Genomic DNA, 21,428 nt, shown 5'->3' on the forward strand with positions numbered 1-21,428 from the left:
GAGGTGATGTGAAGGGGGACAGAGGTGATGTGAAGGGGGAGAGAAGGAATGTGAAGGGGGACAGAAATGGATGTGATGATGGAGGGACAAAAGTGACAACTACTAGGTTACTAGGTATGTTAGTTGTTGCCGCTAGGCACGCTAGATTGTTGCTGCTCGGTACGTCCCCAATGATGCAAGTTATGCCCCCAATGATATGGCCACACCTCCTTTGACGCCGCGTCGCTGCTGCACGGCAGCACATAGCTTTTCTTCTACTCAGCTATAGGAGTATATTGTATGCTAAAAAAACATAGTGCTATGGATTGTTTCAGGGAAGGGGGGTCCCCAACCAGTCTCTTGCCTAGGGCCCGATGAGGTCTAAATCCGGCTCTGCACTGAAGCACAGCCTGCCATGTGTCTGAACCTGCCAATCCATACCATACTTACCAACTTTGAATAGTTGGTTTCCGGGAGCCTGTCATGGGAGGAGGGCGTGATGGGGCGGGGCTCCAAAATGCTCATCATTTTGGACCCGCCCCCATGATGGCGTGACGCAAACCGCGTAATTTGACAGCGGGGGGCGGGGCCAAATGCAGCGATTCACCGGGAACCGCGGCGTTTGAGAGCTAATTCTGCCCACTTCACTAGGAAGTGGGGCACTTCCTAGTGGAGTGGGCAGTCCCGGGAGATTGCCACACTCGCCCGGGAGTCTGGGAGACTCTCGCAAAATGCGGGAGTCTCCCGGACATTCCAGGAGAGTTGGCAAGTATGATCCATACTATTCATTTCTGTAAAGCAAGTGTGACAAGCTGTTGGTCACTGTTTTTTTGTTTAGTTTAGTTTGGTTAAATAAGCACCTCTCTCCTTGCATGGCAACCTGCTGTGAGGAGTAAAAGAGAGGGGTGGACATATATACTTAAGTATAAACACTTAAGTTATTTCAGTCATATTAATTAGCTGAGTAATGCATAGCCTTTGATATATATTAATGACACATAGTGTCCTTACTTGATCTTTAAAGGAGACAGAGGACCCTTCTTGTTAATTACGCGTCTTTCTGACATGCTGAAATATAGTCACTGCCTCCTCCCTGCTCAACATTATCTCTGCAGTCCATGCTCTTCCTATCTGTCCCTCGTATGACCTGACTACTGGTCCTGCTCACAATACAATTTGATTACATTCTATACATAGTATACAGCACCTGCCCAGCATGACCTGGATTCTGGAAATGCTCATAATACAATTATATTATACAAAATATAGAAAATGGACACTGCCCCTATCTATACAAATATATTACACTCTATACATAAAGTGCTACACCTACTCAGTATGACCTGACCACTGCACATGATCATAATGCTATTCTATTATACTCTATAAGGTCATGGAACACGAAACTCTCAAACATGACAAAATCTTAATACAATTGTATCACGGCCTATACAGACAAATAACACTACACCTACCCAACAGGACCTGATCACTAGACTTGATCATAATACAATTATTTTGAACACTATAGAAGTGTTGAACACTACACTTACTCAACGGACCTGTCTGCTTCATCATTATAAAGTGTATTGGTTGGCAACCAGTATCATGAGGTATTAATCTGGCTCTACTCTATATAGCACTGCACCTCTAACATGACTTAACCACAGGACACCGTTTATATTCATTTTTTTTTCATGCTTTTGGGATAAAAGACGTAATGCACTAGACGTGACCATTTTTGTCTTTTTGGGTTCTGTGGAAGTCTGTCCATCTTTGTGAGGTTGACCATCATAAGCGATGTTTTGAAGGCATGAATATATCGACAATCTTGTAAGCATATACTCAAAAGGGCTGGGCGTGTGTGATGGTCAAGGGTGACACATTGGATATATACCTTACCTTGGATATATACTTTTCTGATGGTAGAAAGGACTTTTACATTGGACATTGAGTCTATACTGTATTACACTATGTTATGATGCATGTATTTGTAGGTCATATCCTGTGATACATCCTATCAGGGGACTTTGTAAAATTGGAGAAGACTCCACGTATATGTGTTTGGAGGGAGCGCCTGATGTATGTATATTTTTTTTTTACTGCTTCCAAAATATATGACTGGTTCTATGTTTCCAGAAGACTTAGAGCTCACTACCAGATTACCCACTATAATCTGGAGGTGATTTTTAGTTATTAGAGATTGAGTTGATTGTATTGTTCTACTCAGCTCCTATCTGGAATATAATGGTTGATTTCAGACAGCTGTACTGTAATCAGGGTGCAATGCTGAAGGGGGCGCAGTTTATAAATATTTTAGGTTAAGTTGGTTAAAATTTAAGGCTGGGGGGGGTGGCAGTTTTCCTTCTCACCCCAGGCACTAAAATTTTAAGTTACAGCTCTGCTACAGTTATATATTTAGTATAATTTAAAGTAGGGCAAAGGAACTACGTCATTGCTACTAATATTGTGTAGTTTAGAGGGCAGTGAACATATAATATATATCACAAAACTTTCAAGAAGACTCAACAAGGTTATGGAGATGTGTGACATAACTTTAGAAAGATTGCAATGTTTTAACTAAGTAGTGGATTTGTGGACCCTTAGCATTTAAGAATGAGAGCTATCTTATTCATTGGGAATCTGTTGGACTAAATAAAGTGCCTTGAAAAAGTTTTTTGAATTTGAAATAGATTAAGGTATGATTTTTTTTAGCACTGATCCGGAAAATATTGAGCACCATTTCAAATCAAAATAAATATTCCAAAGCATTTCCTCAAATTGCTGAAAATAAAAAACAGAAATAACAAAAGTGCAATTCGTTATCTAAAAAGTCACATTCTGTTCACTGATACCTGTGTAGGAAATTAGTGAATCAGTGTTTTCAATGTTATTGTAAATGTAAATACCCCTCTATGAGGTCATTCAGCATAAGAAAGATTGATCAAAATTAAGATGGAAGAGCATTCCAAAAAAAATTAGATATATGATTATAGAGAGCCACAAATTTGGCTAATGGTAGAAGAATACTGCAGTGTAACTGATCAGTTCTCGGTGCTCAATGCAGTCCATTGTACAGAAATGGAATTAGAACTGAGGGATGGATTAAGCCCGAGGGAGATTAAAAGCTGTGGTTTGTGTACATTACTATTTGGATCACTAAGGGTTAACAAAGAGTATGAAACAAGAGGCACTGCCTAGATCTTGCCTTCCGTTTACCCGATAGAAAGAACATTTATCAGAGAAGGTACTTAGAGGCCAACTGTGACATTGAACAAGCTACTCAAATCACTGGCTGCAATGGAATATAACGTAGATGGGGCAACTATCTCCATGGCATTCCACAAACAGGGACTTTATAGGAGAGTCACAAGGAAGAAGTCCTGGCTAAAATAAGAAAAATTCATGCCTGCAAGGACATTTGTTAAATGCTATCTATGGGCCTGATTCATCCAGGCACATATCTGCCGATTTTGAGCGTATTGTGCCCAGAACTGGACCATAAGCCAATAAATGCAGCCATGTCCGCTCCATCTTCATACGCAAAGGACACTTACTACAGAAACAAACGCACGTTGCACTCAGTATGCGCACCTTGATGAATCAGGCGCTACAAGTCTAAAGTAGCTTTGACTAAGCAACATTTAGGGGACTACGCTTCATAGCTTAGAAAATTTGGAGTAACTCCCCATGAGCAGGAAAGGAGGATTTAAAAGGCTCATTTTAGAATGCCAGAGAAAAGGCCCTAGGATGCACTGACGCTAGTTCTGGGGATTCCGTTTGTGTATGAAATATTGTTCAAGTCCATTGATATAGGCTCGTGCTTCCAAGTGGAGTTTTGCTGACAAAAAAAAATGGACAATGGGCACAAAAAGAAAGTTGCGGCAGAGACTTACACTGGCCAAGTTTGGAGTTGCAGTCTACCCAGAGCCATGTATAGTTGCAGAGACAGTGAGTGCATTTGTAGGCATGCTGGGTCTGCAGGTGTGCTAAGCCTGAGACTATTGATTCAAACCAAGGAGAGAGCAGAGTCTGTGAAGACAGGACAACCCCACATACTGATAGAGCCTGATACCTGTAACTGTGTAATACATGTGAGTCTAGTGAGAGGGACCAGGGACACGCGACATGGAGAGTGTCCTAATGTAGGGATCTGCTGAGAAGGACAGTGTGGAAGCAAATGACCATCACCCCCAGGACAAGAGTTCCCCCAGCTCTTGTGCAAAATTGTGGATTAGTCAGAAGTATATTTATTGCAACTTTTAAGTGTTTGCTGGAGGAGTTCAATGTAGGAGTGAGCTATAGCGAGAGACGCTCTGATGTCCATTCTATTCATAGCTGTGATATGTACAGTACCATTACACCTATGTCGAATAACATCTGAGATAGTTTTCAAACCCGCATGAGCAAGGGCCCCTTTTTTACACTTTAACCTACAGAGTTTGGGAATACAAGGGGGATTGATCTCGCCTGGTAAAACCTGAGTAAGTGAATGTTAGCGAGCAGCTACAACACCACAATACAAAAAGGGCTACATGATACCGCAGAGAAATGACAGATTGTCTTGTGTACAAGTGTGGAACATTTGTCCTCAATGCTAAAAAGTATTATGGTGCAAATCAAACACTACAAACCAGCCAGGTAACACCATTCCCACCGCAAGATGTCAGTGGTATATTACAGGGATGGCTTTCAGCTGCAGAGACTGGCAATGTCAGGATTGATGGGCAGATGATTGGTGCACATTACAGAGAAATCCTAGACAAAAACCTGCTAAGCTCTGCCAAAAAGCTCAAACTCAGGAGGAAGTCGGACCTTCAGCAGACAATGATCACAACACACTGCAAGGGCAACACTGGAGTGGTTTACATTTAAGAAAGTGAATGTCCTTGTGTGACACAGTCAGAGTCCTGAACTTAATCATAACAAAATCCATTAGCAAGACTTGACCCAGCTTTAGCACTTTTGCAAGGAGGAATGGGCAAATAATGCTTCTTTGTGTTCAAAGTTAATAGAGACTTATCCAAAAAGCATAATAGCCAACATTTAAAAACGTGAATTCCGGGAGATCCCAGGTAGGGGGCGTGGTTGGAGGGTGGGAGGGGTGGGGCACGGTGAATAGTGCCATTTTGACTCCGCCCCCGCGACAAAAAACGCTATTTGTTGCACAGGGCGGGCCAAAATGACGCTATTCACCGCAAATCGCGTTATTTTGGGGAGTAAGCTCCAGTATGTGGGATACTTGCCTGCTCTCCCGGGAGTCCAGGACCTCCTGACCAAGGAGGATTAATGTGTGAAATGTACTCTGAAGAATAAACATTCCAGATTGTTCGATTCTAAAGTGTGAAAAAGGGTCTGTTACCGTGGCGACTCACTGTCTACTCCCAGGCCAAGTCCGGCCGCAGCCATGACAGGTTCGATGCTCTGTAGTTAGTGCCGCATCCTGGCATTGAGAGGCAGCCGGGCCAGCGCATACATTACCTATTTACTAATAGCCTACTGGACTGATTACTCCTCCTGTAACCCCTCTTCTCTGATTGGTTCTTCTTGGTATTTAAGGCAGGGAGGGCTTAGCCTCCCTTCGGCCTATAGAATTTTCCTGTTGGATTGCTGACCTGCTCTGTTCTGTGTTCTGTTTGACTGACCTCCTATTGTGACCCTTGGCTTATTATTTGAACTATGTTTGAATTCTGATAGCCCTGACCTTCGGATCTGTACCTTGGATTTTACTGCTTGCTGCCAGCCCTGACCCTTGCCTGTTTCTGACCTGTCACGGACCCCTGACCTCGGCATGCTACTGACTAGCCGCTACCATCCTGTCAACCACCTCCTATCCTGGTATTGCTCATAAGCTTACACTACACTAGAGTTAATACCTGGGAGCATCGCAGTACCTGTGAGCGTGACAAGCTCTACGGGAAAGGTGGCTGCCATAGGCAAAGACCTCTATCACTAGTTCTGCAAGCTTATGACAATAGCTGTTAGCTGTAACAGGGTCTGAATACTTTGTAAGGCTGGATACATTCTACAAAACTTTCCGACCAATGTGTTATCTACGACGATTTTACTAATGACTAGAAAAATAAAAATCCAGATCAGCATACTGATTCATGCGTACACACTATACATGTTTTAAAAGATTTACCCTCAGATCTGTGCTCTTCAAATGTCATAACCCTTGGCTGAAAAGATCATGACTCAGTAAACTCTATGGACATCCTGTTTGTGAGCGCATACACACTGCAGGATTGGAAGGACATCGTTTCATAGCTGAACGACATTTATAGGTCTGCTGAACAATCAAATAAAACAATGGTTGGTACTTTGGAACGACGATCATTCATCGTCTAATTGTACTCACTAGTGCAATATGGTCTGATAGAGGAGAACACAGCAAGTCAATTACATATATGGGAGAAAACACGTATGTGTTGTGATATGCCATCTTACACTGGATGTATACAGGGGGAGGCTCTAGAGTCACAGTGATAATGACATATCCTACAGATGCATACGGTCTAACATCTCCTGACTTTCGTAATGTCTGACTTCCTGAATCTCACCCCCAGTCTTTCTTCATTAACTCCTTCTCTGGAAACTTCTATAGAATAATGCCACATATCAATATCTTAGATAGGGTCACTTTAATCCTTTCCCTGCAGCTGCCTGCAGATCATTACTCCCGAAATTTCTTCCTTGTCCTCCACGTGCATCATATCGTCAGTTAACAACCCTACCCCATCCAAGCCTATACAAAGCATCTCACAATAAACCATTCTCTTGCCACACTCCTCCATAGTGCCGCTTCGTTGTTAACCCTCGGTGGGCCTGCAGAGACTGTTCCCTCCCTTGCCACCTGTCTAGTTTCGGTTGTACACAAACAGGGCTATATAGAGGAAGTCCTTACACGCAAATACACAGCGCAACAGTAGCACATACATGACACGTATGCGTGATATAGACACACGCTTACCCACATCTTCACAGGCATCCAAGAGGAAATAGCAAATGTTAAATACTAACCCCTTGGCAAAGATTCACTGGGATACACAATGTCAGATGACACAAAGTTATTTTCCCTATATGTAAAACGATAAATGTCAGTATATGCAAAACCACCTGACCCTGCTCACTAATGTACAACCAAGCTCCTGAGATACTTGCATTACAGTTAAATGATACACATATAAGAACAAGAAAATACCATACTAACAATAAAACAGCAACTTGCAATGATAGATGTAAAACACACAGACAAGACAGTCAAAGTAACAACTACAATGTGAAATCCTACAACAGTAATACACATAAAAGTGAAGCGGTGACTTCCTCAGCCGCACACACAGACACCTGTACCTCTGTATCCTGCTCCTCACTTGGGGTGTGTGGCATTATTTGACGCACAGTAAGTGGCACGCGCACTCAGGGTGTCACAGTGTCACCACTGCTGCCCTTCAGCCACACACAGGATGACATGATGTGTCACACACACACAGAGTGACGGTCTCTTGCTGCCGGTCCCTCCCTGTATTTCCTGTGTTCAGTGCTGCAGATTGAGCTGTGAGCCTATAATTGTGCATCAGCCCTCAGTGTGATTTCAAGTCACAGATCTAGTACTTGCTGGGGCTCATTTAGAGTTGGACGAACATAGAAAAAGAGACACACAAATAAACTGAACTTATAAACATCTCAAGAGGCGTCCAGCTTAAAAACAGTAGCATTTGTGAAGGCCGTACGTTAGGCATATGAGGGAGTATATTTACGCTCACGGCAGCATAGAGAGTTGGATTGACAGCGTCAGTAGTAAATGCTAAAGCTGCATTTGTACACAATATTATAACGTAATGAATTATTATATATTTGTTGCGTTTTCAATATAAAGTGCTATTAAACACAAACTCCTCCATTTCTGTTCTTTCCCACTTTAAAAATAAAATTGGCATCTTCCTTCCTGCAGTAATCCAAATTAAAATGTCAATTAAGTAATGTGAATATTTGGTCGCAACGTAGATATATTATAGCAACGACGCTTAAAATTCATCAGTTGGAAGTGTTAAGATGCCATCAGCCAATTGAAAGTGGCTAGATAGTGCGGCACATAATCATCATCATCATTTATTGCTACAACTGCCCTCCAGAACCTGTAAGAGATTTGCTTCCTATCAGAGGATTTGTCAGTGTCTAATTGTTTTTATAACTGTTTTCAGATTATTCCACCGCTCTATTCATAAACTATAAATTGCATGAAACACAAACTTATACATACAGTGCGGAAATTGGACCTCAAAGATTGTATCGCCAAGACTGCGAATCAGTCCGTTCTATTGTGAAACTTGAGTGGTACTAAAGTTGTACTAATGCACTTGTGGAACTCAGCTCAGATTTGTCTATTTATGATATAAAGCAGAGAATAAGACTGAACTGGAGCACCCGGTTTCCGCATCACATGAGGTCACACAGCCAGTCAAAGGAGGAGGAAAAATCTGCACCGTTTGGTCTTCCTCCTTCTTCTGTGCCATCAGGACTACAGGGAACTATTTTTTAGGCTGCAATTAGATTACTAGATTAGCTGGTGAGTGGGGGCATGTGCAGAATTTAGTGGCATGTGGATGCATGTAGGGAGGGCTGAGTGACTTGGTTGATGGTATGTGCATGTGTGGGGGAGTGAGGTGATCTTAGTGGGACGTGGGCATTGGCATATGCCCGCTTGTAATAGACATCAGCAGATGTAAGTAAGGAGGTTAGTCTACATATAGTCTTATACAGAAAGTTGGTTTATTTAACAGGATACAGGTTAGTGTATTCAGTAAGCAGTCTTGTGGAAACAGGTTAATGTCACACGGAAGTTAGGTGCTGCATGTCCATGCAGCTTTGTTATACACACAGCACACACAGGAAGAAGCCTCTGCTCACACGCAGTAGGCATGCAGATGGGCCCTGGCAGCACCTCACTTCCGCCACCCAATCATCAGAGAAAGATCCTATCGCTCGCCTGTCTTAAATGGGCAGGTCTGATTGGCATGTTGGAGGGTCCAAGAGTTGCCCATCACTGTACTAGCTGGATTTACTCCTAACTCTAGATGAGGCCTTAAAGTTAATTTATGAATCACAAATGTGTAAAACAAATGCTATTTTGTGACACACCTAGATGGCCAAGTGTGCCTAGTTTTATGGGGAAAGTATGTCATGGGTAAAAAGTTTTCACTGTCCGATGTCAGGAATTGGGGGGGGACGTGGCTGGAGAAAACGGGGTTGGGGGGGGGGGGTTACATTCACAAATCCCCACGAGTTACATACTATTAATTTAAAGGAACTTCAGGTTTGAGCAACCATTTATTCTATTAGTATTTGCACACAATTTAGCTCTCCCCTGTTGCTGTCTATTAGTATAATTACTTTTACATCTGTAGAATACATTTAAACATAACCAAAGGTAATCTAAATGACATACATACAGCGTTAAGCTATTTATTAAAATCTTGTGGGCAAGAGGGCACGTGAGAACAAAAACTTGCTATGCAGGGGGGTATGTTTGAGAAAAGCTGGTGGTGAGGGGACATGGGCAGCACAGTGGCCTAGTGGTTAGCACTTCTGCCTCACAGCGCTAGGTTCATGAGTTCAATTCCCGACATGGGCATTATCTGTGTGGAGTTTGTATGTTCTCCCTGTGTTTGCGTGGGTTTCCTCCGGGTGCTCCTGTTTCCTCCCACACTCCAAAAACATACTAGTAGGTTAATTGGCTGCTATCAAAAATTGACCCTATTATCTGTATGTCTGTCTGTCTGTGTGAGTGTGTCTATATTAGGGAATTTAGACTGTAAGCCCCAATGGGGCAGGGACTGATGTGAATGGGTTCTCTGTACAGCACTGCGGAATTAGCAGCGCTATATAAAGAAATGATGATGATGATGATGTGCGACAAAAGCTGGTGGGCAGGGGGATGTGTGAAAAAAGCTGGCTAGGGCGCCGGACGCAGAGTGCATATGAAAATAAAGCTAGGTTGCAGGTAGGCATGTGAGAAAAGCTGGTGGTGGTATGTGAGACAAAAAGCTGATGGGTATGGGTGGCATGTGTAGCTGGTGGGCAAGGAGCATGTCTGAGAAAAACTGGTGGGCAGCAGGGGACATGTAGCAAGTGAGTGATTTTTTTTTTTGCTTTGTTCTGAAATCTACAATTTGGAGCCTCCCCTCTAGATATCCTGTGTTTGCTCCTGGGCAGCAGTGAAGCCTGGACAGCATTCTGCATTAGACATCAGTGCATCTGCACTGCAGCATTACCAGCCAGCCAAGAAGAAGTAAGAGATACTATTTTTATTTTACAAACGTCCAGTGGTGAGAGACCGGGAAGTGAGAATTAGGGGTTGGTAGACAGAAGCTTCGCCTAAGGCACCGAAAAGCCTTGCACTGGCCTGTCACAAATCACCCAATGAATTATCAGAATCTCTTGATGACGAGAACTTCACCTTTAGCAACCACCTTTCCCATGGAACCAGATATGTTCTTTGGTGCTCAGCTGTCCACAGGACTTAATCTTGAGTAGTGATAACTTAACTCAAGTAGGCAGGCACCATGAAAGACTTGGCAGCAGGATGCTGACAGAGATATCTATGGCACCAGAATATACTAAGTTGCACTAACATGTAGTACTAAACTCTACCAGTATAAAAGTTTGGCAGTGTAGAGAATGGAGCTGGGGAGCAACACAGTACAAAGGAAGGTGCTGGAGCAAGATAAAGTTGTCAATCTGGATGGTGAAACACCACTGACAAGTCCATCCAATGGAGCAGATCATGGGCACCACAATCCTGCGGCTGGATGGTGGTCTCTCAGACAAAAAGCAATGTCAAAGCAATGGGTCAGTCCAGGCAGAGATATACACAGTCTGAGTCACAAGCAAAAGGTCTATACAGTCAACTCATAAGCAGAAGTCAAAAACAAGTGTCAGGCAAGAGCACAATATTCTCAGGAACAAGGGGCACATAGACGCAAACATGTGAATGCTATAACTAGCAAAGGCTCAGTGAAATGTACAGGTAATTAAAGCAGTAGTAGCCAATCAGGGCAGGTGTCAGATTGAGCTGCAGGTGAGAGGAATTGAAGTGATCACAACCAGGCTGATATCAACACTGCAGCAGCCTAAATAAAAACAGCAGTTACCTGCTGTTCCTAACATGGCCTGGCACAAGCTCACCCATTTCTGGATAAACTCCAGGCCGAATGGCACTTCCAGTGAAGTGTGGCCAACTGCTAATGCACAAAATGCATAGTATGGCACTGGTGGGCTAGGGACCCTAATGTGCCCAGGTGACAGTAGCTCTTTTAAGGAAAGAATACAGCGGTGCCCAGTAAATCCACATGAAGACATTTAAGAACAGTGTATTCTGTAAATACATATTACAGAAGAACATATACAGATTGAACCAAGTAAAGATGTCAAGCGGGCTTAAACTTTATTTTCACCCTGCTTTATTCTCACCACAAGCAGCACTATGTAGCCACTTTTGATTGGCCATTTGCATATTGATCCCTACAGCTGAATAAATTCATTATCGTGCTGACTATATTATGAAGTGACAGACGTCTATTTGCCTCACTTCATAAACATTTCCCTTTGAACTACTGCGAGACAGATAACAGATATGGGAGTGTTTAGTTTTTATATTGAAAATGCGACGTCCACATTAATTGAAAACTGTCAACACACTCTACTCTCTTGTGTACATAACACTTCAGTACATTATTATATTGTGTACAAATAGGTTAATGCAATGTTAGCATTTACTACTAACACTATCAAATCACATCTCTAATCTATTGTGGGGTGAATGCAGTGGTCGAAGGGGGTCAATATAAAACAATATAACTTATGGACACTTCCCACTGCTCAGTCTAACTCATTCCTTAATCACCACTTGGTGATCAATTGTCACAATCTAATTTGTCTCCAATGCAGAAGCCATAGTGGGTGAGTTATTTACATAGGCTTCAGTTGCATTTTGGTCTACAGAAAAATGGCTGCCACCAACACAACTTAGTCAATAATAAAGATACACAGTAAAATAATGTTTAAAATTAAATAAAAAATTGTAACCAAGCTTGACGACCATTCATTTTGGGGATTGTAGTGCACCATAGTCTGTCTAGATCAGACGTCGGCAACCTTTGGCACTTGAGGGCTCCAAGGTTTAGAAGGCGTTACTATATCCAACTCTACAGTCAGCCTAAAGAACTAATAGCAGCATACCATGGATAGAGGCCCAGTGGATACACTGACAGAGCAGCAGGGGTGGTCCTTTCTGCTGTTCTGCCTCTCTTGGTCTCAGTGTCATGTGACTACTACAGTCACATGGTACACAGTAGTATGGGCTGTGGCTGCTGCAAATGTTCTTGTGTTGCTGAGTGTACTGTTGGAGAATCAGGTTAGAAAAGTGTAATAGGGGGCATACTGGTAAAAAGGAGGGACATGTAAGTGCAAAGCTGGTAGGCAGGTTGTGGCACATGTGAGAAAATCTAGTGGGCAGAGGGCATTGGAAGAGAAGAGCAGGTGTTTGATATTGGTGAGACCTGTGTATAGTGATCAGTGTGTGTGATATCTATGTCACCTGTGTATAGTGATAAGTGTGTATCAGGTGTGTGATATCTATGTCACCTGTGTATAGTGATCAGTGTGTGTGATATCTATGTCACCTGTGTATAGTGATCAGTGTGTATCAGGTGTGTGATATCTATGTCACCTGTGTATAGTGATCAGTGTGTATCAGGTGTGTGATATCTATGTCACCTGTGTATAGTGATCAGTGTGTGTGATATCTATGTCACCTGTGTATAGTGATCAGTGTGTATCAAGTGTGTGATATCTATGTCACCTGTGTATAGTGATCAGTGTGTATCAGGTGTGTGATATCTATGTCACCTGTGTATAGTGATCAGTGTGTGTGTGCGATATCTCATCTGTGTATAGTGATCAGTGTGTATCAGGTGTGTGATATCTATGTCACCTGTGTATAGTGATCAGTGTGTATCAGGTGTGTGATATCTATGTCACTTGTGTATAGTGATCAGTGTGTGTGATATCTTTGTCATCTGTGTATAGTGATCAGTGTGTATCAAGTGTGTGATATCTATGTCTCCTGTGTATAGTGATCAGTGTGTGTGTGCGATATCTCATCTGTGTATAGTGATCAGTGTGTATCAGGTGTGTGATATCTATGTCACCTGTGTATAGTGATCAGTGTGTGTGATATCTATGTCACCTGTGTATAGTGATCAGTGTGTATCAGGTGTGTGATATCTATGTCACCTGTGTATAGTGATCAGTGTGTGTGTGCGATATCTCATCTGTGTATAGTGATCAGTGTGTATCAGGTGTGTGATATCTATGTCACCTGTGTATAGTGATCAGTGTGTATCAGGTGTGTGATATCTATGTCATCTGTGTATAGTGATCAGTGTGTATCAGGTGTGTGATATCTATGTCACCTGTGTATAGTGATCAGTGTGTATCAGGTGTGTGATATCTATGTCACCTGTGTATAGTGATCAGTGTGTGTGTGTGATATCTATGTCACCTGTGTATAGTGATCAGTGTGTATCAGGTGTGTGATATCTATTTCACCTGTGTATAGTGATCAGTGTGTGTGTGTGATATCTATATCACCTGTGTATAGTGATCAGTGTGTATCAGGTGTGTGATATCTATGTCACCTGTGTATAGTGATCAGTGTGTATCAGGTGTGTGATATCTATGTCACCTGTGTATAGTGATCAGTGTGTATCAGGTGTGTGATATCTATGTCACCTGTGTATAGTGATCAGTGTGTATCAAGTGTGTGATATCTATGTCACCTGTGTATAGTGATCAGTGTGTATCAGGTGTGTGATATCTATGTCACCTGTGTATAGTGATCAGTGTGTGTGTGTGATATCTATGTCACCTGTGTATAGTGATCAGTGTGTATCAGGTGTGTGATATCTATGTCACCTGTGTATAGTGATCAGTGTGTGTGTGTGATATCTATATCACCTGTGTATAGTGATCAGTGTGTATCAGGTGTGTGATATCTATGTCACCTGTGTATAGTGATCAGTGTGTATCAGGTGTGTGATATCTATGTCACCTGTGTATAGTGATCAGTGTGTATCAGGTGTGTGATATCTATGTCACCTGTGTATAGTGATCAGTGTGTATCAAGTGTGTGATATCTATGTCACCTGTGTATAGTGATCAGTGTGTATCAGGTGTGTGATATCTATGTCACCTGTGTATAGTGATCAGTGTGTAATATCAGTGTAAACTATGTTTAACATTCAGTATGTATAGAGTAAGTAAATAGAGTGTCTTTTGCCGACTTATTGCGACACTTTTTTTTTTTGCTTTGTTCCAAAATGTAACATTTGTAATTCCATTTCTAGAAATCCTGCATTTGTCCCTGGGCAGCAGTGAAGCCTGGACAGTATTCTGTATCATGTATCAGTGTATCTGGACTGCAGCCCTGACAGACAGCCAGGAAGAGGTACCAGTTATTAATTTATTTATTTTTACAATAATTAGAGTGAAGAGTGTGAGAGCCTGAGATGTGGATACAGGCGGAGGAGGGGCAGTAAACTGACGCTTTGTCTAAGGTGCCGAGAAACCATGTATCCTGCCAGTCATGTCCTCTCTTCATTCTCTCCTGCTCCACCTTCTTCCTCACTGAGCGCAGTGTAGTGCTGTTCCACATATTATGACTTCTCACTGATTTCAGCCCATGAATAACCAGTGATCACTGTTCAAAATTTTGAAGCAGGTCTTTGACTGCAGACTTCAAATTATCAACCTAGCCTGATCAAACAAGCTTCAAAAAAAGAAGCACGGGTAAGCCACTAACATTTTTAGTACCCATTTATTACTTGTATAAAAGTTTGTATATGGCTGTGATAAAATAAGTTAAACAAGTGTGCTATAAGCTCCTCCACCCCCAGAAGGGGAGGAGGGTGCATGGCCTGGCAGCCATCATGAGTGGATGCACCTTTTGTGAACTCCATAGGGCCCGCTGGAATTTGGAGCCTTTCATCGGTTCCAAATTCCAGTTATTCCCTGCATGTTAAGCAAATACGGACTCGCCAATATTGAGAGCTGCCATCTCAATTGCCTTGTTCATCACATCCTGTGGCCTGTCAGTCCGCCATCTGTGCCTATCTGTGAGATGACTGGCATTTCTCACTACCCTACATCTATTCTCCAGGCACTCATCTCCCTCCTTCTTGCTTCCTACGTCATCGGATTCTGAGATAGCCTCCAGATCGCGGCAGTGGCCTAAATCAACATCTCCTCTCAGCAGAAGACCCACTCACGTGGTGGCTGCAGCAGTTACAACAGTAAACATCTCTAAGGCCCCCCACCAGCAAGTCAATCAGCTTCTTCTATAACTCTCTGTGCAGTAGCTAACCCAATGAATTTAACAATCTCCCTGTTTTCCAGAGTGCTGTTAGCTTTTCTACCACTAGAGGGAGCTATCTTCTTCCAGTCAGCCATCCCATTTTTCTGTAGTTCCAACAACAAACATAACCTCAGGATCCACTCTAGACAAGCTACCCACATTAGCGGTACCAAGTTCTGCCACTCAAACATGGCATTTGCTCTGTATACAAGCACCCCCAGCTAACAAAACTAATTAATTAAGAAACATTATCTGTGCCGCTTTTACTATGGACTTACAGTGTTCATTTCTTGAAATTTGATCTGTTATGTAGGAACGAAAAATGGAATTGGCATCGCTAGGTTCCTGTACAGGCTGTATGGAACAGAAAGTAGATGATACCTGCAGCTTCTAAGAGTCCATGAAGGACATTGAGAACCGTTCATGAAGGAACAAAGTACACATTAAAAATATTTCCGAATCGGTTTATGGAAATGTTCTTCCAAAATACTTTGATGACTCTTTCAACAGTGCTTTATTCCTCACTTGTTGCATTTTTTTTAAGATTGGGCTCATCGAGCACTGAGACTTAAACCCCATATATTAGGCTGCAAGTGAATAGTCAGTTCTTGAAGTTGATGTGTTGGGTGCATGAAAAATGGGCAAATGTAAGGATCTGAACAACACTGACAAGGGTCAAATTGTGATGGCTAGACGAGCATCTCCAAAACAACAGGTCTTTTGGGGTGTTCCTGGTATGCAGTGGTTATTACTTACCAAAAGTGGTCCAAGGAAGGACAACCGGTGAACTGGCGACAGGGTCATAGGCACCCAAGGCTCATTGATGCATGTGGGGAGCGAAGGCTAGTCAGTCTGGTCCAGTCCCACAGAAGAGCTACTATAGAACAAATTGCTAAAAAAGTTAATGCTGTTTATGATAGAAAAGTGTCAGAACAGAAGTGCATCACAGCTTGTTGCGTATGGGGCTGCATAGCCGCATAGCAGTCAGAGTGCCCATGCTGACCACTGTCCACTGCCGAAAGAGCCTGCAATGGTTATGTGATCGCCAGAACTGAACCATGGAGCAATTGAAGAAGGTGGCCTGGTCTGATGAATAACATTTTTATTTTCATCATGTGGACGGCAAGGTGTGTGTGTCGTTTACCTGGGGATGAGATGGCGCCAGGGCGCACTATGGGAAGAATGAAAGCCGGCAGAGGCAGTGTAATGCTCTGGGCAGTTCTGCTGGGAAACCTTGGGTCCTGGCATTCAGGTGAATGTTATACCACTTTCATACTGCCGCCCCTGCAATATCCCGGGTTTTTGAAGGCGGGTTTTTGCAGGGGCTCGGAGCGTCCCAGCTCAGAAACACCATTCATACTGCACCTTGGACCCGGGAATTTCCCGGGTTGACCCCATTCATACTGCACAAGTCTGTGCCCTGCCAATTTGTGGGAGTCATCACCAGAGCAGTTTTCATTGGCTGAAAGCTGGAATATGAAAAAAAAATCTCTCTCTCCCCCCTATGCAAAAACCCGGGTTGCACCATTCATAGTGCAGGCAACCCGGGTCCGACCCGGGAATTACCCCTCGATAAATCCCGGGTTGAAGACCCGGGTTTTTAGACCCAGGATTTTTCACTTGTACCATTCATACTGCACCAAGACCCAGGTCGTTTGAGCTCGACCCAGGAAAAACCCGGGATTTTAGTGCAGTATGAATGGGGTATTACTTTGCTATGTTCCCCTACCCAAACATTGTTGCAGACCAATTATACCCATAAAGGGCAACGGTATTCCTCTTTCAGCAGGATAATGCGCCTTGTCACTCTGCAAAAATTGATTAGGAATGGTTTGAGGAACATGACAAAGAGTTGAAGGTGTTGACTTGGCATCCAAATTATATATGTATTTATAATATATATATATATATATATTTTTTTTTTTTTCCCCCTCTTAATGCTATAATTAAACCATGACTGGCGCTGGAGACCTCTGCGCCCACTCCCCACCAACCTCCCATCATGGAGCTAAGCTAATTAAACTATTTTTTCCAGTCTCGTTATCTTTGTGGGACTAGCTCCCATAGGATATAATAACACTCGCCAAATGCAGAGACAGCTAGATGATCATTTTTACAATGATTCCCCAGCTGTCTCAGAACAGAAAATGGAAAAGCTTGTTGTGGGTAAAAAAATTAGTGAGTCACCTTATGGGTACAGGCAAGTTGGACTGGGAATGTTGTGGGTTCATGTGTTGGTTATGGGTCTCTTGAAACTGACCCACGCTGGTCTCTACACAATATGCTATAATGGAGAATAGCTTTACAATGGGTGTGATTGTTAAAGACATGAGGGGGCAGTGAATAATATTTGGGAAAATTCAGCATCACAAAACCTGCGGAATGTTGGCAACGATTCCTCCTTGCCAGCCGTTCATTTGGTAATGAGCTTGTCGAGCACCCAGAGAAATCCTGCTGCGTCATGTACCCAGACCAGTCAATTTAAACATGTGGCCATATCTGTAAGACCCGGTGTCCACATTAACAGTGGGGATGGCAGCTGCTGTCTGGACATGTGCTTTACAAGCTTTTACATCTGGCCCACTGGGAAAAATAGGACAACTGTGAAAGCAGAGTGGACCAAAGCTAAGATTGATGGGTAAAAAGCCAACACTAGCAAACATCACAAAACACAAGATAAACCTAATTTGCCAAAGGTCCAGAATTCATCTCTAATGTTTCTTGACGTTGTATAAAAAGGCAGTTTAGAAGGTCTGTATTATATCTTCTCCTAAGCAACAGTTGCTGAATTTATCACAGAAGATAGATAGTTGCAGTTTTTTTCATTATATTATCTAAACAACTAATAATTTTTTCGTCTCTGGTATAAACAGTGTAGTTAGACGATTGTAAAGATAAATACATCGTAGATCAAATTAATATGTACAAAAATATGTTTATACGTCTCAGAGATAAAAAAAATTAGACCTTTCTTATGAGAGATGCAAAACGGCCTGGCAGAGTTACAAAATATAGTCAAAATATAAAAGAAAACAGAATAAAACAGAATGTAGCCAGTTTATGTATTGTTACTGCATGTGTATATACATTAGACCTATAAGTGATGGATATCCTATCCCAGTCCCCAGCCCACAATAAATACACAGCACACAATTCTGTCGGTAAGTGGCCGAAGTCATGTTGGCAGCGTGGTGGCACAGTGGTTAGCATTGCTGCCTCAATGCTCTCGGGTCAAGGTTTGATTCCAATCAGGGCCCTATCTGTATGGAAATTGTATGTTCTCCCTGTTTCTATGTGGGTTTCTTCTGGGTGCTCTGGTTTCCTCCCACTCTCCAGAACCACAATAATTTTGGATTCTGCCAAAATTAAGTGTGTCTGTGTGGTAGGGAATATAGATTGTAAGGTCCACTGGGACAGGGAATAATGTCTATGATTAAAGCATTCCCTATAAAATGTTGTGTAGTATGTCAGAGCTTCAGTGTATCTGACATATAAGCTTTGAGTTTACATATTATAGAATAATATTTAGGGGCAGAAGACGGTATCTCTAGCCCCAGCAAAAAAAAATTTGCTATGGGTCCAACGATGCTCCCCAGAGAGCGAGCCTCGGGAGAGCGGACCAGCATAGGGGTATAACCTATATTATTTTATTAGATTATAACCCTTAATAGAACTCTGACAGCATGGCTGCCAACTGTCATTACATTTACAGGCAATTAGTGAAAATGTAGTACAATGTTCATTCATCAGTATCAAAAAACATAGTAAAAAAAAGTCATGAACATTATCATCCGTAATATGTCTTGCAAAATCCCTTTGCAATCTTCTAATTTTCCCCTCCAGCTGCTGTTTGTATTGTCACTTTTGCTGAAATGTTGGTCTAAAATAACAATGTGTCAGTAAAAACTATGTTCTTTAGTAATTTTTTATAAAACTGCCTGCAATATTTTTTAAAACGGTTTTCTATCCCGTATGACGGCCCTTCTCTGCTTCATACACATCTGGCTTTATTGTTGATGTCAATCTTCATGACACCACTTTTAAATCTGAAAATGTTCTACTTCATCTCAAATTACTATTAATTCTAACCAGACTGTTTATTATTTTCTGTTCCAGGTTTACAGAAACCTACAGGAAAAAGAGATGTCCTAACATGGAAACTAGGTTCTGGGGAAACACCCAAAGACCATGTTTACTATAACCATAAGCCCTATTGTCTCCTGCACAGGTATGTAAAGAAGGTCAACACCCTACTTGTATGTGACATTCTATTTACATGATAGTACTACCTAATGTTTTCCTACATAACAAACAATAAGGTATTGACTAAGATAATGTAGCAATAAGTTCACCCAAACACAAAGTTGTTATACCTGCAGATATACTGTATTTGCATGCATACTTTCTCTTAGCAAAGGTCAAATGCCCCCTAGGAGGTATTTTCAGATTATAAGATGATATATTCAGTTGTAGGTTTGTAAAAACAATGAGTGACCCCTGAGTGTTTGCTAGTGATTTTAATTAAAAAAAAGCAATATGTAAAACTAGATCAACTTTAAGGAAATATATAAAATTTCGAGAATGTTGTGTTCATATAAATTTAAATGATTATGTTTGGCTTCATTACTGTATTCATTATACTTATTACTGCTTATAAACTATATGTTCAGAGACAAATGATGCTTCTCTAACATTTAGGGGCATATTCAATTGTCCGCGTTACTTGCAAAAGTAACGCGGCTTGTGCACTAGAGTGCGTAATTACCGTTATTACGGGACCTTTAACACCGGCTTTTAGGGAGCTGCGTGCTGAAATTCGGCTTAGAATTACCGTAATAACGGTAATACTTTCAACGTTGCGTTACTTTAGAGAGTAACCCGGACAATTGAATATGCCCCTTAGGGTTAAGCTGGGTACACATTATTGCCTTTTACTTCAGATGCTATTTCTGTAACAATTTTAAAGATGACTTAAAGTCCCTATAATCATGCAGATTCATGTGTACACACTTACACAATGTATCTTCCTATCTGTGACATTTTCACATTTGCCTGACATCCTTCCATCGTTGATCGTGATATATAGGAAACTTATAAAACCAAAATTAACAGATGCAATGAGCTTTTGTAATATAAAACATGATCGGAGAGTGTACACGATCTTGCAATATCTGACCAAACGGTCATTTATCGTGTAGTCTGTACGATAATTGCATCAATGAGTATCCAGCTTTAGTGAAACTGGCTTAATGCAACCACTGGCTCTCCAGCTGTAGTGAAACTAAAATTTCTAGCACTGTCTGCTGACTAAATAATGGCAAATCTTTGTGGGATCTGTAGTCCAAAAACATGCTCTGTAAAGCTGTAGATTTGCTTAATTACAACATATGGAGAAAATAACACAGAACACATAGTTCCCAATGTTTTAAAATATTTCCAAGGACACTTTGTTGCTGCGCTGGGAAATCCAGAGGTTATGAGAAGTGTTACCTCGGTTGACCTTGGGCCACTTTAATCCCCATCCCTGACATATTTACTACATGTGAGAATAGTACCATTATTCAATTTCTTTTTCTACAAATCCTTTCTAGAACCTAGACCAGTGATGGCCAACCTGATGCATTTCATGGGCCGCATGGGAGGCCCTCTAACCTCCATAAGGGCCGCACATTACCCTTAATCTCAGTATAAAGATAAAAAAAAAAAAACATTTATTCAAATAAATAGACACTTGTCTGTAATAACATATGAGAAGTCATTTTAAACAAATGTTAGAAGCCAAATCTGGCATAAAGTAGTGGGGAGACTGCAGGTGAAGGCTTGGTGGGCCATATGTTGCCTATTACTGACCTACAGAATAAGAGTAGATGGCAGGAATAGCCTCAACCATGCAGATAAATAAGTTTTATTGTGCAGTTGGTCACTGCTGAAAAATAATGTAATTTCTCTGGACAAATCCTTAAAACTTGGGACTGTACAGGAAATTAGGGATAGCTGGAGATATGCAGAAAGTTGATACTCATTAAAAATG

At 41.8% G+C, this 21,428-nt stretch overlaps 1 protein-coding gene across 2 annotated transcripts in view; it reads right to left on the minus strand.

Moving 5' to 3' along the window:
* Nucleotides 1–12,278, minus strand: part of LOC142151351 (serine/threonine-protein kinase N1-like) — an 80,134-nt gene extending 67,856 nt beyond the window's left edge. Inside the window, exon 1 of one of the 2 annotated variants that reach the window (XM_075206892.1) lies at nt 12,223–12,278. In XM_075206892.1, the coding sequence (XP_075062993.1) occupies nt 12,223–12,225 (3 nt within the window). In that variant the 5' untranslated portion in view covers nt 12,226–12,278. Of the gene's footprint in view, nt 1–7,335; nt 7,466–12,222 lie in introns of those variants that run through there. The other variant, XM_075206891.1, reaches the window with a different exon arrangement.
* Nucleotides 12,279–21,428: the final 9,150 nt, after the last annotated feature.

This window comes from Mixophyes fleayi, chromosome 4, assembly GCF_038048845.1.
Source record: "Mixophyes fleayi isolate aMixFle1 chromosome 4, aMixFle1.hap1, whole genome shotgun sequence".
Lineage (NCBI taxonomy): Eukaryota > Metazoa > Chordata > Amphibia > Anura > Limnodynastidae > Mixophyes > Mixophyes fleayi.